Source organism: Sitophilus oryzae, unplaced genomic scaffold (genome assembly GCF_002938485.1).
Source record: "Sitophilus oryzae breed Bouriz unplaced genomic scaffold, Soryzae_2.0 scaffold_829_pilon_pilon, whole genome shotgun sequence".
NCBI classification, from domain to species: domain Eukaryota; kingdom Metazoa; phylum Arthropoda; class Insecta; order Coleoptera; family Curculionidae; genus Sitophilus; species Sitophilus oryzae.
Window position 1 is genome coordinate 234,398 of NW_022147449.1, and position 27,905 is coordinate 262,302.

The window sequence follows — 27,905 nt, forward strand, 5'->3', positions numbered from 1 at the left end:
TAAATTTAAACTAGCCATCTTATGTTGAACACAATAATAAGATTCATTCATCTGTGTGCAGTGGTATTGTTTCTATAGATATCAAATTCCAGTTACTTATTAGTATTATTTCTAACAACTAAAGAGTTATTTAATATTTTTTTAAATAAAGCTGTCTATTATGGTATCCAAAAGTGAATCCATATTTTATTAATTTGGATTTGCTTCTTAACCATGTAATTTTATAGGTTACATCTGCTTTAAACAATTAAGATTTATGTTATGTTCTCAATGCTATAATGCTCACTTTGTGTTTCCGCCACATTAACTTTACAAGTAGAAATTCAAAACCGCAAGCTCAAAGGGTAAATGCTCTTGTTTCACTGGCTGCTATAAAGATCAAACGCTTTGTATGGAATTCTTAATAAATTAATTTAACATTAAACAACGTTTTTGTTTGACATATTCAAATCGTAAGATCTTAAGATATGAATTAAATTTCAAAAGGACATAAATTGTTTATTTCTTTTAAGATACTTAAAAAGTTTTAATTAAACATAATTTGTGTCATTAATACATAGTTATTTATTATGTGTTATAAATCTATTAGAAGTTGCTTTCGAAATTTTTAGAATTACCCATTTGTACAAAGTGGCTCTCATATCCAATGAAATTATGAAACACATTCAATATCTTTCAGATGTTTTTAAAAATTTGTATTTTTAATTCTGCTTAATTTGTTACTCTACGGGATGCGGTCTCAAAATTGGCTCACCCCTATAACTTTTTTATTTTTTCAGATAAAAAACGAGATTTGGTATGTTATTATATGACATAAATTAAGATTGATTGATGTATTGAATTGTTTTTGGTCACTTCCTGTTTCACCGGAAATGACTACAATTTTTGATTTTTAAATGGCACTCTCCGTATATTTTTACTTTATTTCATAGACAATAACACTCTGAATAGAATGACATATTATATGTCAACTTTTGACATTTTGGCTTAAAAAAATATTGTATTTTAAATTTCAATCTGGAGTGCCGTGGCTTTATTAAAAACAATAATTTTTAATCAAGGAGCCTAAGCATAATAAAAACTCGTATTTTAAATTTCAATCTAGAGTGCCATCTCTATGTTAAAAACACTAATTTTTAATCAAGGAGCCTTGGAAAAATAGATTTGATCGTCTAATGTTTTTCGTGTCTTGTCCTGGCCTGTTAAAAGATGTCCCAATCGTATTTTTAATCATATCTCAAGTTTTTCAAATAGAACAAGGGTGGCTCATTAGCATATTTGGAAAAAGCATTTTTTTACGAATAATTTGGAACCACACACGTGGTATTTCGAGTCAAATTATCGTTATGGACAATATGTTACAATTGTATTATTATAGTATATTAATGTGATATGTAATTCTATTCAGAGTGTCCTTTTCTATGGAATAAAGTAAAAAATACCGAGAGGGTCATTTAAAAATCAAAAGTTGTAGTCATTTCCGGTGACACAGGAAGTGAAAAAAAAACAATTGAATACGTCAATAATTTATGTCATATTTACATACCAAATTTCGTTTTTTTATCTGAAAAAATAGAAAAGTAATAGAGGTGCGCCACTTTTGAGACGCACCCGGTATATTTCTAAAATTACTTCATTGTGGTCAATAGTTCATTTCTAGGAGATTTATTATTTAAAAATTACCTTATTATGCCAGTTTTATTATTTCAAATATTATTTAAAGCAAAGACTATTCATAAATTATGTAGTAGTCGACTTAGTCGACTTTGGCTTAGCGATGAGTGTGTCTAATGCTGTTCCGAGAATACAAGGTTTGACGACAATAATATAACAATACAAGGTTTGAATACAAGGTTTGGCATTGTCCGACGCTGACAATTACTACAAACTAATACCTACTATATAACTAATATAAATTACTACAAACCTAACCAATCACGAGTTGCAAGTGCACAGATTATATATGCACTTGAGCCAGCTTAATACATCGAATAGTGATGAGAAAATGCAAAACCAAGACCCCAAGACCCCTTGGTCTTGTTCTTGCAGTTATTAAGTAGTCTTGGTCTGGGTGCATTTTTTTAATTGATTTTACTAAAGGTACTTTCTGTATAGAATGATGCAAGGAAGGCTTTAAAGAACGAAATTATTAGAATATTTTTCTGATTTTTTTTTATTTTTCAATATATTATATTAAATCAGGGCATTTTCTTCTTTAAAATTTTATGCATTAGACGGAGAAACAGTATTTGTAATAAATTAAAATACTAATTTTGAACAAATAAGTATTTTCTTATATCATATAAACGTGAAAAATAATGCAGGATCTTGCATGTTTGGTCAGACGACCAAGTGATTGATCCCAAAGACCAATCTTGGTCTAGCAGAAGTCTTGCAATGTCTTGCCTTGTCGGTCTTGGTTTTGGTCTTGCGGATCAAATGCTTTCTATTCAAGAGCTTCAATAGGTCTTGCTCTTTATTCAAGACCAAGACCAGTCTCGCTCATCACTAACATCGAACATCGGAGTGGAGTGTCACGGGGAACAAAGGGTGTGGAAGACAAATGTTTAACGAATTAGATCTAATATTCCGATGCGTAGTAAACGATGCGTTCAGGCAACGCGGAATAATAAATCTTATATCTGATGAAAAATGACAACGCATGTGGAATTGGCCCATTACGCGTATTCAGCATACAGCGTTTAAGCTCACACGGACCACTTTCCAACGACAAAACAGTGGTTTCCAAAGCTGCCGCAGGTATCGACGACGTTATAACCACAACTGCGCGACAAAAATGTCGTCGAGGAGTAGTACGTGTGAGTTGATGGACGACACCCGAACCATAACTAAATTTTTGATTCAGTCAAAAATGAATTTTGAAGAAGCACTGCTGTCATCGAATCATAGAACATAAATATGAAAGCCAGTTCCAAAAACTTTATCCGGTGTTAAGAATGTATGATGAAAAATCCTTTAATTATAGGTACTTTAGAATGAGTAATACAAAATACATTCGATGGTGATACAAAGGTATGACTGGAGTCGGCCTCATAGATAAGATACTATAATATAATTTACTATAATAAAAGTCGGCCTGATGGTCAGCATCTGGTCAGGTTGTATTGTCGTTGTCGCGTCGTCGGAAAAACGCCCGTGTGAGTTGAATTCCCTACTGGCCGGTGACAATTCTGTGGACGGTATCGACCACGCACGTTTGTCGCCCGTGTGAGCGCTTCACCGGATTTCCATTTAAAATCGTTCCTCTTCAGAGGCAACCACATTTTTGTGATTCAAAAGTCGCTGTAAAGTCGTCCGTGTGAGTGTACCAAAGAGTTTGTTTAGAAAGTAATAGATGGCCAGATAAGAAATTCGACGAAGATTTTGTTTATAATTATTGTGAAGTTTATAATGCTAAATACTAATAAATAGTTATTGGAATAAATAGAATTAATGAAAGCATTTTAAAGTTAAAATCAGTTTCATTCTCACGAAGAGGCATTAAATTTGGGGGTTCACGTGCACATGTGCACTTACTGAGGAACCGTCACTGTAGTACGACAAGATTAAGATGAACTATGTCAATCTTTTCTAGCGAATTTACTGCTATATTTGAGTTATTCCTGTTTTTTTCACCCCCTTATAAATTATTCCGGTAACGTTCAGGATCTCTTTTTTAACTGTGGCACCGGGTCCCTTAAAATTCCGAATGGCACAAGCCGTAATACAGGCGAATGCCAATGCCACGCAAACCGGAGATATATTAGGCGTATCAGTCTTTCCCGGTTTCACAATACCATGATGTATTTTGTGCGGATGTGTGTGGTCGATAGCGCCAAAAAACGTATGCAAATCGAGTCGAACTGGAATTTTGTCTGTGGTATTTGCGAATGCTGAATCCTGGATCGATACTACCTTTACAGTGTTGATGTTACAAATTTTGTATATCTCTGGCTCATATTGCTTTAGAAGTTTCTAGGGAATTAACATATCTAGATCACAGCTTTTTTGCACAACAATGTTTTCTAGAGAAACTCTCTATTAAAAATATTTGCAATAAGTGGAACATACGGTAGGTTAGGAGTCCCTCGTTTTACGCGACATATTGATAAGGGGGTTCTCTTATACGCATTTGCATTTTTGACACCAGAAACTAATTTTACGCTGTTCATATATACGCGATTTTTATAGTTCCATATTAGATAGTAAATGTTTATAGACCTCGATAAGAGAACAAATCAACGACTTGTTGAGTTGTAACATTATCATGACAACATGGTAACATTATCGTACCATAGGTATTGGCCATAAATTGTCCCACGGGCAGATGCGCAAAAAATTCTGATTTAGGGTCCTTGCCTGAAGAAGGATTTAACGATTAGCACACGGAAGATTGGGTACCCATTTAAAATAAGAAAGTTGCTGTCATCTTCCGGTATTTCCGGAAGTGCCGCCATATTGAAAATATTTTTAGTCGATAGATCTCGTTGTGAAACAATGATGTGCAAAAAGTCTCCGATCTAGATATTGTTGTAGTAGTGTAAAAAGCAGCATTGTTAAAATTGTCGTTACCTAAATCCAACAGTTTTCAAAATATTTTTGAGTGTTAATTATTTCCAAGTGTTAAATTGCTATTTTCTACTGCATCAAAATTGTAAAATCGCAAATTGTTGATTGATTGCTCTATTAACTAATTATACAACTACGTTACATGCAGGGTGAGAGAAAACTAAATGTTCATACCTTTTATTTTATATTATAAACTAGCGTGTACCCGCGACTTCGTTCGCGTCGAATTAATCATTTGTAATGGTCATGATAAAGCAAAGCAAGAATTTCCATTAACATACAAACTGGATAAAATTTTCTCACATTTATGTCAGCATGAGAAAAAACTATATGGCGATATTATTATATAACTTGGTAATATTTGAGGGGTAGCTTCATCTCGTTGGAATTTGACTTTCGAAAAATCCGTTTGCCAAGAATAAGGTTTTTACGTCTAGCAGTTTAAGCAGAATCGTGGTTAATCAATTACCCAAGTTTTTGGAACACCCTGTATGATTTTTTAAAAAATTTCAAAATATGTAAAAAAACAACATAAATTATGCGTGTCCAAGCGTTTTCCCGAAAGACTAGACTCTCTTAGAATTTGAGATTCGAGAAACCCCTCCTTATCGAACCTCTACACCCCACAGTCAATCCGTTTGCCAAAAGTCAGCTTTAAACGTCAAGCAGTTTAAGCAGAATCGTGATTACTCAATGGTCATATTTTATGAAACACCCTGTATGAATTTTTAAAAAATCTTAAATTATGTAAAACAACAAAATAAAATATATACGTGTTTAAGAGTTTTTCCGAAAAACTCACCGGTGTTTAAATAAAAAATATTCTAATATTTGAGGGGTGGTTTCACCCCCTTAAAATTCCAGTTTCGAAAAATCCCTTCTTATCTAACCTCTACACCCTAAAGTCAATCCGTTTTCCAAAAATCGGCTTTTTACGTCAAGCGCTTTAAGCAGGATCGTGATTAACAATGACCAGATTTTCCGAAACACATTACAGTATAGTATACATTTTTAAAAAATCTTAAAATATGTAAAAAAACAAAATAAAATATACGTGTTTAAGCGTTTTTTCGAAAACTTGACCGTTTTTTAAATAAAAAATATTGTAATATTTGAGGGGTGGTTTCACCTCCTTGGAACTGAAATTTCGAAAAATACCGAAAAGAATATCGAACTTCTACACCCTAGAATCAATCTGTATGCCAAAATTGAGCTTCCTACGTTGAGTGGTTTGAGCAGGATCGTGATTAATCAGTGAGTCAGTCGCTTAAGGATTTTATACTTTAGTATAGATAAGCATGCTACTTATCCATCTTTGAGTTTTATTATTCAGCTAATACTAATAATACATTTAAAATGAATATATTAAATAAATTTGTTTTTTTATTGTTTCAGTTATTGAAGAGCCCGAAGTTATATTGCAGGAACCGGCCAAACCCGAGGAAATTCGACTTGGAGGTGGAGTGGTGCTCAAGTGCCACTTGGATGCCTCGGGAGATATACATATCGAATGGTTTAGGTGCGTATTCTATTTCTTAGTACAGAGCAATCAATAACGATTGAAAGGAGCGGTCAATACTGTGTTAGAGGATTAGTGATTAATAATAATAAATCGTCTTTATTGTACTATAAAAAAAAAAGATAGTTACAATTTGTGGGCGAAGTTTAGCTGTAAGCTATTCTACCACTTACTAGTGATTGGTACTGATTATAAATATGATGAAATGATGATAAAATTAATAAATGATGATAAAATTATGTCAATTTTTTTGGCTCTTCTTTATGTTGAAAATCTTCAATTTTTGACTTTGTTATTATTTGTAAAATCAACATGTTTTTCAATGTTAAAATTAATATTTCAACATGGAAAAGGAATACTTATACCGGGTGCGTCTCAAAAGTCCTCTCTCAAATCTCACCCCTATAACTTTTTTATTTTCTCAGATAAAAAATCTAGATATGGTATGTTGGTATATGACATAAATTAGTATTGATTGACGTATTCAATTGTTTTCGGTCACTTTCTGTTTTACTGGAAATAACTACAACTTTTGATTTTTAACCTGCACCCTGGGTATTTTGTTACTTTATTCGATAGAAAATGACATTATTATTTATTTGAAATTGCAACATACGATTCATAACGACAATTTGACTCGAAATACCAAGTGTGTGGTACCAAATTATTCGTAAAAAATGCTTTTTCTAAATAAGCTAATGAGCCCCCCTCGTTCCATTTGAAAAAAATTGAGATATGATTAAAAAATACGATTTGGTCATCTTTTAAGCGGCCAGGACAAGACACACTAAGAACATTAGACGATCAAATCTATTTTTCCAAGGCTAAGGTTAAAAATTAGTGTTTTAACATAGACATGGCACCCTAGATTGAAATTTAAAAGAATACAATTTTGTTTTAAGCAAAAATGTCAAAAGTTGACATATATTATGTCATTCAATTCAGAGTGTCATTTTTCTATCGAATAAAGTAAAAAATACCGAAGGTGCCATTTAAAAATCAAAAGTTGTAGTCATTTCCGATAAAACAGGAAGTGGCCGAAAAGGATAGAATATAGAATACGTCAATCAATCCTAATTTATGTCATATACGAACATACTGTTACGGATTCCGTGGGTCCACTATTTAAACTCACGATAAAATACTTAACGAATTTATTTGTTTCACTCTGTACACACAACTTATACTATTTACAACACAACTTATGCAACTACTATTACTCTAACGGTATTTCGCGGTATTTTCAAACTTCAGACTATCTTCAGACTTCAAACTTCAAACTTTAAACTTGTCCAACTGTCAAAGCGCGGGCCTTATGTACCCCCCCTGGCGGTTGTTTCTAAGATTTTTTTTCTAAAGAATTCTATAATTTTTCTTTACTTTCTGGCGAATGCGCCAGGTTCCTCAAGGCACGTTGCGATTTTTAGCAGTATGCAGTTAAGCAACCAGTAATACACCTTGACATTGCCCCTTCTCAAAATTTGATCGTCGATCAAGGTTTCCTATCTGGTATCTCTTCAATCGATCCAGATGAACTACTTTCATCTTACTTCTAGGGCTGCGTTGAATCCGGTACACAAATATCATTTATCCTCGCGGGCCTGTATAAGGACCTTCCCATGCTGGAGTTAACTTTGGAAATCTTCCTTTCTTGCGCTGTGGGTATACCCTATCATTCTGTTGAAATCCCGTAGAATTAGTTCTGAGGTCGTAACGAGCTTTCATCCGGTCACTGGCTAGCGCAATCTTATTTCTAACGTGCTTATGAACGTCCAGTAATCTTTCCTTCCTAACGATTCTTTCGAACGACAGTCCAACGTTATCTTGTTCCATTTTTCCTCCAGATCGAGTACTTGGTCCTTGTCTAGCTGCGCAAATCTTACAACGTTGACACCATTTCTTAACATCTTCACAATAATCCACACAGTAAAAACGGTCTCTCAGCTTGCTCAGGGTCTAGTTTACCCCAAGATGGGCTCCAGTTTTACCACCATGAATTTCTTCCAATACCTGGGTAACTTTCTTTCTTGGTACCAGTAACTGAGTTGTTACTGTCCTGCCATCCGCACTTTCCCACGTGCGCTTTAACAATCCATTCTCAATAACCAGTGAATTCCACTGAGCCCAGAGAGCTTTGAAAACGAGCCCTCTGTCCGCAATATCCTGCCACGGTGGTCTCTCGCCGTTACCTTCCTTGAGCCGTAGTATTGCTCCGATGTCTGGATCTTCCATTTGATCTTTCCTCAATTGTGTCGTCGTCCACTGTTCATCGGTTCCAAGTTTAAAACTCCTTATCATGACAGTGCCTTCACGTTGTTCCGTTTTACAGCAGTGCTTACAATCGGTTTGACAGGGTCTTCTGGATAAACCGTCTGCGTTACCATGCATTTTTCCAGCACGATGTTGGATGGTAAAGTGATACTGTTGGAGCTTCTCGAGCCATCGTGCTATTTGACCTTCAGGTTGTTTCATCTCCATAAGCCACTTGAGAGCCGCATGATCTGTCCTAATTAAAAATTCTTGGCCGTACAGATATTTATGAAATGATCAACTGCCTTTACAATTGCTAGCAGCTCCTTCCGGGTAACGCAGTAATTCCTTTCTGGTTTGGATAGAACTCGACTGTAATATTCTATCACTCGTTCTTCGCCATCTTGCACTTGTGATAGCACTGCACCGATGCCGATGTTGCTGGCGTCGGTATCCAGGATATACCTTCCTTGTTGTTGTGGGTAGGCTAAAATAGGACTTGAACATAAAGCCGCTTTAAGTCTTTCAAAGGCTACATCACAATCGGTGTTCCATTCGTAGCCGACTTCATCACCTGTAAGTTTATGTAAAGGTGCAGCTATGTTGGCAAATCCCTTGACAAATCTTCTGTAATATGTGCATAAACCCAGAAAACTTCTAAGTTCATGTTTGTCGCGAGGTTTAGGCCAATCCTTGATTGCAGCGATTTTCTTCTGGTCGGTGTAAATTCCGTCTGCTGAGACTACATGACCCAAGAATTCCACTTGTCGCTGGAATAAACTACACTTCTTCGGGTTCAAGTACAGGTGAGCATTCCGTATGCGGCCGAAGACATCTTCTAAATTTCGCAAATGCTCTTCAAAAGTTCTTCCCATAACCAATACATCGTCGAGGTAAACCAAGCACGTTTTCCAAGTTAATCCTCTTAACACCACCTCCATGAGACGTTCGAAAGTGGCTGGAGCATTGCATAACCCAAACGGCATGACCTTGAATTGGTATAGTCCGTTTCCTGTAGAAAAAACCGCCTTTTCTTTGTCTTCCTCGTCCAGGCCCCAACTTGCCAGTATCCACTCTTTAAGTCGAGAGTGGAGAACCAGCACGAACCTGCCAGTGTGGTTAACGTGTCGTCTATACGTGGCAGTGGGTAGCTGTCCTTCTTAGTGACGTCATTGAGCTTCCGATAGTCCACGCAGAATCGTGTACTACCATCTTTCTTCGTCACCAAAACAACAGGAGATGACCATGGACTTGATGATACTTCGATAACTCCATCTTCTAACATCTTATCTACCATTGTCTCCATTTCTTGTTGTTTGGAAAGGGGAACCCTTCTAGGACGTTGTCGAATCGGTTGGGCATGACCAGTATTAATTCGGTGCTTCACAAAATCCGTTCTTCCACTGTTATTTTTCTCAAAAATACTGCCATGCTTTCGCAGGAACTGCTTATTACAACTGTTTCTCCTCAGATGTTAGGTGATCCCATGGCTGTTTTAGATGTTTTAGTGTTCTTGGGATGCCTTTTGTGTAACAGCTGACGACACTTCATCACATCGGGTGACACTTCTTACAGGTTCGCAGATGGCTATCTTGTCACCTTTTTGGATCTTGACACAATTCATTGATGATCTTGACACAAAAACATTCGCAATTCTGATCGGTATATTCTTGTCGGTGTTCACCAATGATTTTCCCACCAAGTACCTATCTTGTTTCTTGTCGACACTTTGTACCAGTCCAACACAGCACCCAGCGATTTTCTCCACTTTACCGAATACGATCTTCTCGGTATTACCAGGTATCACCACAGTTTCCGCTGATCTTACATCCATCCTTCCTGGTCCCTCGTCTGGAGATAACATGAACTCTTCGTTTCCGATATTTAGGATATTTCTTTGGTGATGAACGAAAATCCATGTTGACGAATCACATCCATGCCCAAGATGAAGTCATCTTCAATATCTGCCACTAAAACGCTATGCTGGAACTTCAAATTTCCTAACTTCAGTTCGACGATAGCCTCTCCGTACAACGGCCATTTCCCCCGTAACTGTACGTAAACACACTCTTCTTCTCAGAGGCACCAGCTTCAATCCTTGCACTGAGTTAGCCCGCACCAACGAAACCATAGCGCCAGTGTCCACTGTCATTCGGATTCCCTTTCCATTGACTTTCCCGTCGATCACCAAACTGTCAGCGGTTCTTCCTAGACTTCTAATGGAAAAAATCCTGGGGGCTCTGTTCTCCCCAGTCAATACTCGCCCCTTAGTATTGACTGATTTTAGTTTTCCTGGTGCCTACGTTCTCTGGATGGTGAACGGGATCGCATTTGAACGTGGCAATCCCGTTTGATGTGGCCATTCCTGCCACATCTATAGCACCTTATGTCCTGTGATCTTCTATGGCTCTCTGTCTGGGTGTTGTTGCTACTCTTGTTCACTAGTAACTCACATAGTTTACTAAACATCTCCTCCAAACGTATGTGAGAACTTCCGGGCTGTTCCTCGACCGTTACCGTTCTTATCTTCGGTCTAGGGATGGCGCTAAAGGCAGCTTCGATTTCCAGCGCCCTGACCAGTGCTTCGCTGCTGGTAGAAAATCGGGATATTTGCAGCGCCCTCTGTAATTCGCTGTCCTTCAATCCACTGATAAAGCACTGGGCCGCGAGTTCCTCTCTAAACCCTTCCGGTGCTTCTGGGTATGCCAAGTGTACCAGCCGACGTAAGTCTGCTTCAAATTCTTGCCGACTCTCTCCAGACCTCTGCAGGCGTGTCTTGATCTAGGCCTGGTAAAGTTGACGTCGATGTTGATCGCCATATCTTCTGTCCAATGCAGCAACCAAGGTTTCGTATTCCTGCTGTTGGGCTGCAGGAATAGTTTGCAGCAGTTCCAGGGCAGGCCGCGCAGCGCGATGACAAGTGCCGCTGCTTTCTCCTGGTCGGTCCATCCGTTGGCAGCGGCTGCTGCTTCAAACTGGCGGTGGTACATCGTCCAGGTCGTTTGTCCATCGTAGGGCGGTGCCTTGAGGTTCGCAGTTCCAGAAACGCCAGGTGTCCTTACTTGTATCTTGGTCTTCTGTAGGTCCATCTCTAATTTTTCCATTTTCTGCTGAAGGCGCTCCTCCAGATCTTCTACGGCTTCTTGAAGGTGGATTTCTTGTCTTCTTTCTAGTTCTTCAAAGTTCTTCTTAAGACGGTTTTGATCTTCTTGTCTTTCTTTCTGGCGGTGCGTCTCTATATCTTCTAAAATTTCCCTCCATTCATTCTTCTGACGGATTTCTAAATTGCCTAAAATTTTCTCAAGCCGGTCCTGTTCTTCTTGTTTTTCTTGTTGTCGTTGTAATTTTTCCTCTTCCTTATCTTTACGTAGTCTTTCTTGTTCTTCTTGTTTTTCTTGTTGTCGTTGAATTTTCAAATCTTCAAAAATTTTGTCAAGCCGGTCCTGTTCTTGTTGACGTCGTAGTTTTTCCTCTTCCTTTTCTCTTTCTAATCGGGCTCGCTCTTCTTCTCGTTCTTTACGGAGTCTTTCTTGATCTTCTGCTTTTTCTTTTCGCAGCCTCTCTTGTTCTTCTGCCTTTTCTCTTCTCATATTCTCCATAAAATCGCCCAATAATTTGCTTACTTCCTCCATTTTCTTCGCTTGCTCCCTTGTACCAACCATAAAAACACTCTAATTCGGTCTAAAAATCTTCCAATCCACTTAATTTCTTCTTAAAATCCTCTTGAATCACTGCACTTCCGACACCAATTGTTACAGTTCCGTGGGTCCACTATTTAAACTCACGATAAAATACTTAACAGATTTATTTGTTTCCTCTGTACACACAACTTATACTATTTACAACACAACTTATGCAACTACTATTACTCTAACGGTATTTCGCGGTATTTTCAAACTTCAGACTATCTTCAGACTTCAAACTTCAAACTTTAAACTTGTCCAACTGTCAAAGCGCGGGCCTTATATACCCCCTGGCGGTTGTTTCTAGATTTTTCTAAAGAATTCTATAATTTTCTTTACTTTCTGGCGAATGCGCCAGGTTCCTCAAGGCACGTTGCGATTTTTTAGCAGTATGCAGTTATGCAACCAGTAATACACCTTGACAATACCCAATCTCGTTTTTTTTATCTGAAAAAATAAAAAAGATAAGGGGTGAGCCACTTTTAAGACGCACCCAGTATAATCACGGCTCATTTTAATCCCGGCCTTCAAAAAATGGTTAGAAATCCAATGTAATTGGCGTAGTAATTTTTAATTAATACAGAATCGCACTTTTGAGCAACGTTTAATTATTTATTAAATGTCAGAAACGTACAGTTCAAAATACTGCTAACAAGGAGAAAACGAAGATGGAGCAATATGTTAAAGCATATAAAGTTTTAATTTGCCCATTAAATTTATAAAAATATATTGACCTTCTTACTATTAATTTCAAAATGTATTTTATTGTATATCTGACACCTTCTTAACAATTTTTTTTGGAATAAAATTCTTAAGAAGACCCCTTCGTCTTTCTCTTCTTATTGTTCTGTAATATATCCACTTACCTTTACAGCATTCAACCAGCACTTATGACCCCTTAGTATACGTTTTATTATCAAAATTTATTAGGAGCACGTAACATAACCTAATATATTTTCTATCTATATATCTTTCTTCACTTATTCAATAATTAAATTAGACAACATTCAGATTAAATGTCACTTTACTAAGCTGCCTCTGCTAGTTTCAATAACATTTATACTTTTTAGTTTACGATCATTCAAAATGTCTAAAAACCACAATTAAAATTAATAAAATATCCTAGCAACAGCTTGCGGTAGTCCCTTGTATCCGTAGAGAAACTCTAATATTTAGCTTATAAAACAATCACCTTTTGAGTTCTAACCACAATTTCTCTTGACGGAAGATACTCAAAAGCCAAAATGACCTTTCTCGCAAATTTTGAAGTATAATTAGTGGAAAAGTTAAAAGATTGATAACTTTTTCTACTAATTGAAAATGTCTACCACTAATTTTGACGTTCTGAATGCTTGCATTGCAATTAAAGGAACAAACTTCTACGCTAATTGAAACCACTAATTTATTCCACTAATTGCGAGGTTCTGAATGAAGCTTAATTGAAAATGTCTACCAACAATTTTGACGTTCTGAATGCTTACATTGAAATTAGAGAAACTACTACTTAACTTTCTACGCAAATTGAAACCACTAATTTGTTCCACTAATTGCGGGGTTCTGAACGAAGCTTAATTGAAAATGTCTACCACTAATTTTGACTTCTGAATGCTTACATTGAAATTAGAGAAACTACTAGTTAACTTTCTACGCTAATTGAAACCAATAATTTATTGCACTAATTGCATTTGGTCCTGAATGAAGCTTTATGGAAAACGATTTTAAATTTTGTCAAAAAATTAATAATAATATTTTTGGTTTGTTAAATACTCGAATTTCTTAAATTTATTGCTAACCAAATGAGCAACAACAGAATAGCCAACTATATCATGGGACATTGAACGCAATTCGTTTTGGCAAATACATGAAATAATGTATGTTAATTCACGATTTATTTTTAAATTGTTATCATTGTGAATGTTCTATTTTGATTTCACACTGAAAATATCAGGTATCTAGTGATTTTTTGATCATCTCTAAAATGAACCATAATTTGGACATAAAATTTAGGGGAACCAATACCATATTCATAGTCATTAAAACTGCCATTACTTACATTAATAAAGCACCGTAATATATCCTGCAAACGGAATGAAGTACCTGCAACTAGCGAATTTCTGCATTTATCGTAAAGCGCGTTTATCGGCCCGGCCGGCTCGCCGAGCCATAAAAAACTTTTATTATGTAATGAGACGTAAATTTCAACCAGATAAATAGTAATTTATTTTATGGTTAATAACCCTTCGGCGAGATCATAAAATAGTGCTCGCTGGCTCTTTCTTTATAATGTTTTCTGCCTTCCTTACTCCATTTCCGACTTGGAATTCGATTGCTTTGGAAATATCCTTTTATTTTTATTCGAATGGGATAATACTTCATATAAAATGCGAAGCTTAAATTTAAGTGTGAGTTAGTGCCTATATAACTGAGGTAATTCATGGTAAGATAAATGGGTAGGTAAGATTCTTGAAGAAGTTGTTAACATAAGTAACCACTTATGTTAATCCTGTAATTAACTTTTAAGTTAACTTTGACTAATCTTGCATGCTGAAATGAAACGTGTAGATCATTGTACCGGGTGACCTATTCTGTTTGCAGTGTAGGGTTATCTCGCTTTTTAAAGATAGAACATTACAGTTTTCGCTATCCAGAGCTACCTTGTTGTGAAACTTACGCCCCGTTCGGAACCTCGACATTAGTGGAATAAATTAGTGGTTACAATTATACTTTTTAAACGTTTAAGCTTCATTCAGAACCTCGCAATTAGTGGAATGAATTAGTGGTTTCAATTAGCGTAGAAGTTTGTTTCTTTAATTTTTAAGTAAGCATTCAGAACGTCAATATTAGTGGTAGACATTTTCAATTAAGCTTCATTCAGAACCTCTCAATTAGTGGAACAAATTAGTGGTTTCAGATAGCGTAGAATTAAGTAGTAGTTCCTCATTATCCAAATTAGTGGTTTCAAGTTTTTCAATAGAAAGTTCAGTAGTAGTTCCTCTAATTTCAATGTAAGCAACCAGACCGTCAAAATTAGTGGTAGACATTTTCAATTAAGCTTCATTCAGAACCTCGCAATTAGTGGAATAAATTAGTGGTTTCAATTAACGTAGAAATTTGTTCCTTTAATTGCAATGTAAGAATTCAGAACGCCGAAATTAGTGGTAGATATTACCAATTAGTAAAAAAGTTTTTTTTACAAACTTTTGATTAGTTTTCCACTAATTATACTTCAAAATTTGCGACAAATGTCATTTTGGCCTTTGATTATCTTCAGTCAAGAGAAATTGTCGTTAGAAATCAAAAGTTGATTATTTTATAAGCTAAATATTCGGCTTTCTCTATGGATACGACTGACTAAGACAAGCTGTTGCTAGGATATTCTATTAATTTTAATTGTGTTTTTTAAATATTGTGAATGATCGTAAACTAAAAACTATAAAGTGTAATTGAAACCACTAATTTCTTCCACTAATTGCGTGGTTCTGAATGAAGCTTTAAAAGATTTACGATCATTTACAATGTCTAAAAAATACAATGAAAATTAATAGAATATCCTAGCAACAGCTTGCGGTAGTCGGTGGTATCCATAGAGAAAACCTAATAATTATTTTATACAACAATAAAATTTTCATTTCTAATCAAAGTTCAAAATGATATTACTCGCAAATTTTGAAGTATAATTAGAAGCAAAAGTTAAAAGTTTTTCCACTAATTAAAAATTACTACTACTAATTTTGACGCTCAGGATGCTTACATTGAGAGGAACAAACTTCTACGCTAATTAAAATTGGAGCCACTAATTTATTCTACTAATTTCAAGGTTCTGAATGAAGCTTTAAGACTCCACGAACAAAATTAGCAATGCCTCCTTAGTTTCCAAGATACAGGGTGATTTTGAAAATGCTGCAATTTCATGCACCCCTCGTATCTCAGTTGTTTGACAAATTAGAGAATTCAGTGGCGTCGTTAGTCTTTTTTCTTAATATTTCTATTTTGAGATATTGGCCAAGTATTTGAAAAGGGACATCCAACTAGTCAACATTTAAGTAGATTGCTTGGTATACAGGGGACTTTTAAATACGTGCAATTCCCTGAACAAAAAGTAGTCTAATTTTACAAAATACGTAAAAATGTTGTTTACTTAGTATGAGAAATATTTATAATGAACTATTTTTCATATATGTCCATAAATCGTGAACGCATTGTATGTTTGAGGACACCTTTGGAAAATCAAATGAAAGATCTAACTCTCAAATTAATGAACTAAACTTTAAGCTTAATATTTTAATTAAAATCTAAATGTAAAATTAAAATTCCCATTGTATTTTGTTATTTGTTTTCTTGCGTTATACAGTATAGGAGAGTTGAATAAAATGCATTTAACATAACAGTTCTAATTCTATTTCTAAGGTGTTAAAAATGTGTTTCTTTTATTTGTCCAATAAACAAAAGATCTCACAATAAGCGTTGTAAATGGAAAAACCGGAATGGTGGACAATTTCTTGTTTTATTAAGAGTTTTTTGTAGAAGGGACATGACATCAGTTATCCAAACTTGAATGGGAAGGAACACTTGCTTTAATGCATAAAAATTATAATGAATATCCTCCAATGAGGGAATAAAAGGCACAGTATCATTACAATCTTATTATTAAATTTTATTTTATTTAAGATAAAAGTCATATCTTTCTATTTTCTCTTTTGAAATTATAAGCTGTCTATTGTTAAGTTATTTATTTAGTTTCTCTAACTTATTTTTTTTATTGTTTAATTTAAAATAATTTAACAATTTGTAATACTTTTAACTATACATGTAATTTTTACTTGTATTTTAATTACTAGACTTGTGTTTTTTGACTGTTTTTATAAACTTTTTTACTTCATTTGACTGTTTTCGTTGACATTGTTAGCTTGGGCGGAGGATGAAACTTCACCATCTCGAAACATGTCACTCCCCATATTTGGAAAAAAATTAAATATATTTTTTTAATATTTGATTGTGAGGATACTGTGTCTTTTATTCCGTCATTGGGGGATATTCATTACAATGAACTCACACTGGGCCAAATGGACGTTTGTTAAAAATTATAATTTTATTATTCAAGAAAATTCCTATGCTTATAGAACATATTGTCGGTCTCCGCACGTAGTGGCGTATCTGACAAAATCAAAAATTTTGATTCGCGCAAAGTAAAATATGTATTTTAAGGTGTTCTCTCACCTCAAATATTATTATACGTATAGGCGGAACCATTTTGCTAAAATTTAATTATCAGTTTTTGGCTTATCTGCAAACTAATATAATTAATTTTTCACGTACAGGCGTATGTTTACTTACGCCTCTACGTGAGATTAAAACTCATTAAATAAATTTGGTTCGGTGGCGTATCTGCAAGTCACATTAAACATAAATGGATATATAAAAAAATTATTTTAATTTAAATTTCAAATATTTACCTATAAATAGTTATTTATCTATTTATTGTCCGTTTACTGGTGTGTTAAAAGTGCTGCAAAATTATTTGCTTTTTGGCTAAAAATGGAAAAAGGGCAAAAAGAACTACAAGGACATTCTGGTAAAAATATTATCGATCAAAATGCATGTATATATTATTACGTTTATAATTTTTTTTTAAACGCTTTAGAGCGGGGTGTATGAATGTTTGTTAAATATTTATTCACCGTTAAATCATAATAACCATGGCAATAAGCTTAAAAAAAATGTGTTCAACCATAATAACGGTGGTTTAAGGGTTGGTAAATTTAAACAGACTTTCTTACAACCCGGGGTTACTTTGTCATCGTAAAAAACACATTTAAGTGTAAAAAATACTTCGATTATAAACGTCTAAACTCCCTTTTACATTTTGCACAGCATCCAGAATTTTTTATATATTTTTATTACAGGAAACTTCACATATTGACGACTTCCGAGAATCAGATTATAAATCTTCATCAGATAATTATGACTCTGATCTTCCCTTTAGAATATGTCACGTGCGCAGCTGTAAAAAAGAAATTTTCGCTGCATGTCATTTATGTGATTTTCTACTTTGTTATGATCACTTTTTGGAAGATGTATCTACATGTAAATATCATGGTAAAGGTGTTAAATCCCTATACAACAAAACAAATCAGAAACATGAAATTTTTGTTGCGTCACAGTTAGGTAAGGAAGGAGACATAGAAAAATCGCAAAATTGTTGTAACAATGAAAAAAGTCCGGAGGAGTTTTCTGTAGAAGGTACCCCAAAACGAAAAAGAGTGATAATAACAGTAAAAAGAAAAGAATTAATAAACAAAAACAAGCAAAATTGCTGCGTAATTCTGGAAAAGAATACATCAGTACTACAACTAAAAAAAAAGTTCCTGCTAAAATGACGAAAGAGCGTTGCAATTCTGAAAAGTGTCAGAGATTGGGCAAACAATGTGGCCAAATTGGTGATTATAAGACAGCAAATTTTTCAAGATTTTTTAAGTCTCGGAGATCTGACAATGCAACGTGAATTTCTAACAAGACATGTTAATGATTTTAAAAAAGACGACATACAACTGAGGAAAATTCACGTAGGGAAAACTCACGATCTTATTATTTAACTGTTAACCATGAGAAAATTAGGGTATGCATTTTTTTTAAATACATTAGGTATTTCCGAACGCACCCTTCGTACGACCCTCCTAAAATTGAGTAAAATGGGTGTTATGGAAGGGGAAAAAGAGGAGGAAGACAAAGAAATGAAGAAATTAAACAAAGAGAAAGTAGTAATATAAAAGATATAGAGAATCACATTGACAGATACCCACGAGTTGAATCGCATTTTTGCAGATCAAGCTCCAATAGAATGTATCTACATCCAGAATTATCTCTTAGAAAAATGTATAAAATGTTTGCTGAAGAACAGGCAAAAAAAGGAAATCAGAATATCTCAAGTTTTTCTACATTCCGAAAGGTTTTTAAAACAAAAAATTTATCATTTTTAAAGCCGAAAAAGGACCAATGTTCCCTTTGTATCAATTTTAGAGAGGGAAATGAAGAAACTAAAAATTCCTTAAAAGAAAAATATGAAAAACATATTTTAGAAAAAAAAATAGTAAGAGAAAAGAAGACCATGATAAACAAAATGCTCTTTCGATGTGTGCGAGAACTTTCTGATGTGTGCGCTGTATTTGACCTTCAACAGGTTATCTACCTTCCCATTTCCAAAGAAAGCGTAATACTTTACAAATCTAGATTGTCAGTATTTAACTTTACGGTTTACAACGTTGTAACAAAAAAGTGCTTTTGTTTTACGTGGGATGAAACAAACAGTAACCGTGGATCAGCTGAAATTGCAACTTGTCTTTTTAAAGTAATATCAGAGTATGCTTTAATGGGAAAAGAAAAAATTAACCTATATTCTGATGGTTGTTATGGCCAAAATAAAAATTCAATAGTAGCGTCTATGCTTTTGTACTCTCTGGAAGTACACAAAAATATTAAAGAGATTTCTTTAAAATTTTTCGAAACTAACCACGGCCAGAACGAGGGTGATAGCGCTAATAGTGCCATAAGCTATGCCTTACAACATTCAGGAGATCTTTATATACCATCCCAACTTTACCCTGTAATGAGATGCGCCAGAGCTAAAAAGCCTTATGAGCTTGAAAAGCCCAATGAGTTTTACTGATTTTTGGGATTTTAAATCTTATTCCAAAGAATTAAAAATTCTAGCCATTAGAGAAAGTTGCATTAAAAATAGACCAATTAAATGGACAAACATTATGGAACTAATAGTAACAAAAGAAGAACCAATGAATATATTTTTTAAATACAGTCATAACGAGAAATGTACTCTCAGGAGTGTACTCTCGAGTGTACCCTTAAGAAAATTAAACTCCGGGCGAATTCCGATTTCAAAGAAAAAATACGAGGATTTAACATCACTCTGCAAGGGCCAAACTCCCGTTGTGCGAATGCCTGAACTACAATAGTTTTTTTTTCATTACCGCATGAAAATTAGTTCTTTTGTCTTTTTGTTTATATTGGTCTGTTTAGTTATTATTTTTATTTGGTTTATTCTTGAATGTATTTTTTTGAATTTATTTGTTACTTTAGGTTTTTTTTTTGAAAAATAACCTATAAGTAATAGCTTTTGTTTAAGTTCATGGGATTTTTTATTAAAATTAAGTTTTTTATATACTTTTTCTGTAATATACTTCTTTAAATGTGAATTTTTGCTTTATTATAAATAGAAAGACTTCTCTTCGACTATTTCTCAAATTATTTTGCAAATAACTACTTTTGGTGTAAAAAAAAACAAAAAAGTGACCACATAGAAACGTAACTAAATTTTACTATTTTGGCGTAACAAACAATTTTTTTTAAAAAAACGTTTTCACGTAGAGGCGTAACTGTCTAAAATTTTTTTTTCATCAAAATGGAAAATGATTACACTCTCTTAGTAGTGCCTATAGAAAGCATAATTATTGAGCCAATAATTAAAAAAATAATTATTGACACCACTGCCATAAATTTCGCTAGACATCTAATTAAAATGGTACCATTTTCGTTTTTTGGCTCCCCTGAAAAATTTATAAAATGTCAGTTACGCCACTACGTGCGGAGACCGACGATATTTATTATCTTATCAAACTTGTGTAACTAATTAGAAAATTTCGGAAACAAAATACGCAAAAACATGCCCGTTCTTGTCAGGTTGGGGCAACAAACTTCAAGAATAATTCTGTTAGTCTACACGCGTTTAACCCTAGTTTTAGCCCCGGGCTTGTGGGGTGTAACCGATATCTCTAGAACAAAACCTACGAGGGTAGCACACCCTCTTAACAGATCGACCCCTCGTTTTGCTTATTTAGTTTATATTTGGAGAGACGGGGCGGCATGTAAAACTTTCCTTCCTAATTTCTAATTAATGATGATAGGTGTAGTATAAAATATTCTAATTTTCCCCTTGCCTAGTCACTTAATTTTAGTTTAGTTTTAATTAACAAATTGTATTTCCGTAATTCTTGGTACGAAAATTGTTTTTTATGACGATGAGCAAACGAGTAAAATTTCTTGTGCGCAAAAATAAACTCGCATTTAAACACCGTAATTGTGGCAACACCGTGAGGACTGCGCTACAGCTCGAAGACTATGGCCAGTGGTAGATAGCAAAAAAACAAAACAACTACTAGGGCACAAAAAGGACCTAGTACGCATAATTGTAGGTGTCGTCATTAGAAACTGTCCCACAGGGGTAAACCTCGTGAGATGGAAAGTTTCCGACGACGACTACTGCAGAGAATGCGGAGAGGAAGAAGAAACCATAGAGCACCTACTGTGCCACTGTCCGGCACTAAAATACCGACGCTTTATAACTTTAGGGCAAGGTTTTTTGTAGGGACTAGAGGAAGCAGCAGAAGCCAACATCAGCGACATCGGGAACTTTGCAAAGAGCTGGAAGTGCTTTAAAGCAAAGAAAGAATGAGAGGAAGGTTTGGTACAACAATAACAGGGGTATCGCAATGGGTCCAAGGCCTCCGAGTGAGGGATCAAACATGATCCCAAACTCCAGCAACCTAATCTAACCTAACCTTAAACAGCGTAATAAGTGGGCCGGTCAGGCGCTGTGCACAATTTTAGAGGCGAAAAGTGGGCGTGCTTGTGCGCAAACTAGTAAACCAGAATCCAAGGCAAGGACTCCGAAATCTGGAACCAAAATAATGCTTTGACGATAAAGCGCCAGCAACCTGTATCTGCGACTCTAGAATGCCACTGATATTCTTAAAAGGTCGTGGAACAACTGTACCTGGTGCTTCATCATTTTGAATTTTAAACATACCATATATCGGTAAGAGACAATTTTGTCGGAGGTCATATTCTGAGAGTGAAACCAAACTAATATTTCCTATATCTAATGTATTGTCCGAGTAGAATATACGAGTAATTCATATAAAAGCACAATTCTGAATTCTGTTAAATTTATAAAACTTACATTAATATGACACTAACATGTAACATTTCGTTCATTGTTTACGCATCGAAATACGAAAGCGATTCTTCAGCCGTCCGGGAAATCCCCTTCGTGATTCGATCAGCTTATACTTACAGCTTACTTATTACAGCTAAATATATCTCGATATTTTGTACAGTATATGGATCCGATATGAACCACTCTTTTTTATCTGCTTTGGACGAGTATATCTTTCTTCCACGCATCAATGGGTGGAGCTCAATATGCTCATCAATATGCTCAAAAAATAAGCTAATTTGACGATCATGAGCAGTCTCCGCCGTGGCCTATAATCACAGCCTTTTTATGCCGAGAACTAGGCCGAGATATGGGCCTGATTTTTTGCCGAGAATGACTGTAACCGAGACCAAGATCTCGGTCGGACCTTAGTAGGTTCGCAGATTTTCATGAAAATGATCGTAATTTGGCAGCTGGGTATGAATTTACTGTCGATACACGTTGCGTTCACTACTGCGTATTGGAAGAAAATCCCATATCTTTTTTATTTGGTTCGTTAAATTCTAGTATTTTAACAAGTCTCCATTGAGCAGCGCTAAGAAGAAACCATTTTCGTTTATTAAAAAGCAGAATTATTAGGATTTGCACAAAGAAACCTTTTTTACCCCGTGTTTTAATCGTTAGGTTAGGTTAGAAGAAGAAGAAACTGATAAGAATATATAAGTATTGTTTTGCAGCGTTCTCTAATTTGCTTTCATGTTTCAACATCGATCAATTTATTAATTTGTAGTTTTATCACAAACCTGTGATATCCCTTTTGTGGGACAGACGCCTTGTGGCCTTAGCCACAGCATTGTCGCTTTGTGGCCATCCCTTTTCTGGGACAGACACGTTGTCGCTTAGCTACGAAACAACAACATTAAGCTATGTCGCCTTGTGGCCATCCCTTTTTGTGGAATAGACACCTTGTGGCCTTAGCTACAGCTATGTCGCTTTGTGGCCAAGCGCGGTTTTAGGGGAGGGGTAATGGGGGTAATTACCCCCCCAGACCAACCAAACTTACAAAAAGTTATTTTTTTAAAAAGTAAAAAATTGTTTTTTATGTAAAACAAATAGTTTTACACGCAAACATATGTTTTTTACACCTAAAAAACTATTTTTTTACGCGTAAAAAATATACTTTTTAATTTATTAGTTTTTCAACATTTCAAACTACACTTTTTTAAACATGTCCTTCAAATCCTTCAATTTAATTGCTGTTAGTGAGACGTTTTACTTCAAATATGCGCATGCGTAGTGCACACTTTTTTATAAATTTAAAATTACCCCCCTTAGAATTTTTTTCTAAAACCGCCATTGTTTGTGGATATCCCTTTTGTGGAACAGATGCCTTGTCGCTTAGCTACAAAACAACAACGTAAGTAAGCTATGTCGTCTTGTAGCCATCCATTTTTGTGGGACATACGCCTGGTCGCTTAGGTACGAAATAACAACAAACGCTATGTCGCCTTGTGGCCACCCTTTTTTGTGGGATAGACGCCTTGTCCCTTAGCTACGAAACAACACCATTAAGCTATGTCGCTTTGTGGCCATCCCTTTCGTGGCACAGACGCCTTGGCGCTTAGCTACGAAACAACAACATTAAGCTATGTCGCTTTGTGGCCATCCCTTTTGTGGAACAGACACCTTGTCGCTTAGCTACAAAACAACAACTTGTGGCCATGCCTATTGTGGGACAGACGCTTCGTCACTTAGCTACGAAACACCAATATTAAACTATGTCGCTTTGTGGCCATCCCTTTTGTTGGACAGACACCTTGTTGCTTCACTATAAAACAACAACATTAAACTATGTCGCATTGTGGCCATCCCTTTTTATGGTACCGACGCCTTGTGGCCTTAGCTAATAAACAACAACATAAATATTTAACTATTTTATATACTTGATTATGGTGATGTGATCATGTGCGTTTTCCAGTGAAGCTCAAGTTTATTTTATTTTTATAGATTGCGAATTGCGTGATCAAAGATTATCATACAAGTGTCCCGGCATCGGCATCCAAGCTGAGTTTTGTTTCTTTTATTTTTGTTGATGTTTGAATATTGAATACTAAATTCATAACAACACCCGATTCATATATTATAATATATAATATTAATAAAATTATATTATGTTTTTCTTTCTCATTTTTACAGTTCAGTTACAAATCTGTGATAAAACTACAAATTAATAAATTGATCGGTGTTAATACATGAAAGCAAATTAGAGAACGCTGCAATACTTATATATGTTTATCAGTTTCTTCTTTTTCTAACGATTAGAACACGAGGTAAAAAAGGTTTCTTTGTGCAAATCCTAATAATTCTGCTTTTTAATAAGCGAAAATTGTTCCCTTTTTACCACCCCACCCTTTTCCTTTCTAAGCATCAATATTAGCTTTCACTTTCTGGCAAGCGCCTGTGTCGGGGCAAATATCTTGAGATCCAACGAGGCATGGAGTGCTAGGCATTCCACTTCACGCTAGAATGGACGCCAAATGGGGTGCGTAGCATTCTGACGTTTAGAATGGACGGGCGACGGAGGGGATCGGGATGGAGCAAAATCATTAGGCCATATGATCAATCTATTTGGGATTTTAGTCGGCTTACTCCTGTGCCTGCATTAGTAGGTAAATATTTTCTCGATTGTACTTAACGTTTAAGATATTTTTCAGGTAATGATATTATGTAGTAGTAAAAAACTTTGTATTTTTTTTCTTTAAAAGTTAATAATTCTTAATAACACATCTACTGAATCTTATTAGTTACGTTTATTTAAGGTCAACCTGGTGTTCTTATTACTGAATATTGAGTACATTAGTAAAATATTAATGGCATAATTATTTCAAAAATGTTCTTAGAGTGTAACAAAAAATGATTTTTTATTTTGTTATTACTTATTTTTTATTTTATTTATTATTATGTTCCTGCGAGATAGATGCGACATCATGGAAATATCATCTGTTATCAATTCTGTTTGACGTTTCACTTGACAGCTTGACACATTTGAATTTGCTTTGAATATTTGCGAAGTTGTTGCTTCTTTTATGACTTTATATTATTTCGTGTTTATTTTATAATTGGGTTGTTTTATGCAAAGTGTATAAAGTAGAGATTTTCAGCTCTGTCACGTTGGAACCCGCTTTATAGTAAACTTTTCGATTTTTGGCTTATTATCAACTACAAACGATGTAAATTGATTGTAGTAAATTCGCCTCTCTTAATTCACAAATTCTTTGGTAAACCTTATTGTTAACCATACCGCATAAAAAAAATCTAAAATGGATAGGTCAGGTGATCGAGGAGGCCCATGCAATTGGTCCACCTCTTTCTATTCCTGAGTTTGCATAATTATGATGTAAATAATTTTTAACATTTCTTTCATTATGAGGGGGGGGGTCGTAATAAAAGTCATGTTGGAACCACTCTATTGATGCGGGAGCATCTACACGCTTTTCTTCATTTGAAAAATTCATATTTACAATTTTTGTTTATTTTAATTTACAAAATTTGGATGTGACAGCTTCACATTTCTGAGAGCAAAAACGATTAAACTTGTTTCCATGGCTAACTAAGTAAAATTGTTTAAAAATGATAAGAATTGGCTATAACTCTGTAATTTTTCGAAGGAAACATATTATAGCTTATATCGCTGAAAAGCTTAAAAAATGGTGCTTTCTATGAAGTCATGGCCAACTATGGTTTCCATAAAAAAAAACATATGTTTGTGTCATATGTCAAAAATGACAGGCTTAAGAAGAAAACGGAGGGCACAGTCTCATAAAGGATGTGATTATCTACAACTTTTATCTGAAAACTTTTTGTCTAAAATAGCTTATAATGGAGTTAGGGACAATTTTTAAAATAGCCGAAATTTGTTTTTTTCGAAATATCTAGTAAGCTATGAACTTTTTCAAAAATCTGAAAGGCGCATATTTATAACCCCACAAAACTGCCATTCTTTCCCCATTTAACCGACTCTCTATCTCCAGTAGTTTCCGAGATACCCATAGGGAACATCGTAGGAAACTCACCCTGTATATACAGGGTGACCCAGGCTTTCGAAAAAGTTATTTGCGATTTTTATTAAAAACAAAATTGAATAATGTGTGGATAACGCACATTTTATCATCTAGGTGCATGTTTTCTCGATAGTTTGTTTTTTAATTTATTTCAATAGCTTTATTTTTCTTGATATTCGCTTTTGTAGTAAGTTATGGTCCCAAAGCAGGCCTTTTTGACATAAGATTTGCTTCGTTGATTACGGTCCGTTCAATCACATGTACGTTTCCTAGATGCAATTCATTCCAAATTTGAAAAGCTGGCAAACGGCGTTTTTCTAGCGATAAACTTTCGATAAGTCGATCGTCTCGATTCGAAATTCTCATACGAAGGTTCCTGGACGTCTAGCATATGAACTTGTCTCGAGAAAGCGTACTTCGTGCACACCTAAATCTGTCAGCGATATAATTTTGATCTCTATCATTTTCAATTAAAGTAACTATAGTGGACACTACTTCTCGACTTAAAAACATATCTGCTAGAGTAACTGCCCGACAACCAACACACAATAATAAAATGATTTTTCAATAACAGTGACATTACATAAATCATAATCACTAAGTATATCCTAAGTCTGTTGACTGGGACCAAGAGCAAAGGCACTGGTTATATTGTAAAATTACAAAAAAAGTTAGTGTCTTCTTCAAAAGTGAATATCTCCATCAAAAATAAAGCTATAGAGATGAATCAAAAAACAAACTTTTGAAAAAGGATGTACCTAGATGATAAAGTCATGTTTAGGTTCCTTGCCGTCTAAATATATTCCACAGGGTCTTTTAAACTTTCACTAAAATATCAACATTTTGTTTTCCCTCGTATAATTGACAGACGGAAATTTTCATTTTTAATTTAGAAAGAGATTATAAAAATTCAAATAATTTAAGTACATATTGCTTAAAAAATCATCAATATCGGCCTAGTAGAACAAAATATATTAAACTTTATTACATTAAAATTTTAAGGTGCCCGTTTTTCGTGATTGTGAGTGTATATCATGATAGTGATGGGCATTACGATTCTTTTTAGTGAATCGAATCACACGATTCAATTTTTCATATTGAATCGACTCCTACGATTCGTTCGTTTGAACGAACCACATGCACAATTTATGTTTCTTAAAACAAAAATCGTAACTGGCACTACCGGTGCTTATTTGGCCGGACAATTACTTAAGGGACCAGAAAAAGAAATATACAGTTCTTTCATTTGTTTTTCAATACATGGGACTGGAGTAATTGGACTGATTATTTACCAATAATATCAAATTATCAATCTAATTCTTGGTTATTAAAGACTTCTTTAATATTTTTGAGTCTATTTTAATTCCGATTTGATAATCATATAACATATAATAAATAGTAGGTATATACCTAAAAAAAATACCTAAAATAGCGTCCGGTTGACTTGGAAATGAACATCGATGACATTCCCTATATAATTTTACATGATGTGATTACATGATGATAATGTGATCTACATTAATTTCATAATCATCGCTGACGCCGTTTTGTTTATCATATTGAGCAGAGGCCAACAATATTTTTTGAGGCGTCAAGTTGCAAAACCCGTCGTATCCCACAAACGTTTCGCAACAACTGCTTTAGCAAATGTTTGAAGCGTTAATTTACAAAAAACGTGTCCATTGAGTGGAATCATTGTTTTGTATCTCGATTTACTAGAAATAAAAATTAATATTTAATTTTTAAACAGAAAAAGCACAAAAATAATTGGGATAAGGCGGGTTTTGTTGCAGTATGATGCATATTGGCTATGGGCCTAACAAAATGAAGAACTCTGTCATTTTATATGTAAATTTTTATTGGAAATGTCATTGATC

General features: G+C 34.8%; 1 protein-coding gene across 3 annotated transcripts in view; it reads left to right on the forward strand.

Annotated features, from left to right (window-relative positions):
- LOC115889681 (tyrosine-protein kinase-like otk) overlaps positions 1-27,905 on the forward strand; it is a 205,535-nt gene that overhangs the window by 140,473 nt on the left and 37,157 nt on the right. For all 3 annotated transcript variants that reach the window (XM_030909739.1, XM_030909737.1, XM_030909738.1), the window contains exon 4: positions 5,965-6,088. In XM_030909739.1, coding sequence (XP_030765599.1) covers positions 5,965-6,088 — 124 coding nt within the window. The remainder of the gene's footprint in view (positions 1-5,964; positions 6,089-27,905) is intronic.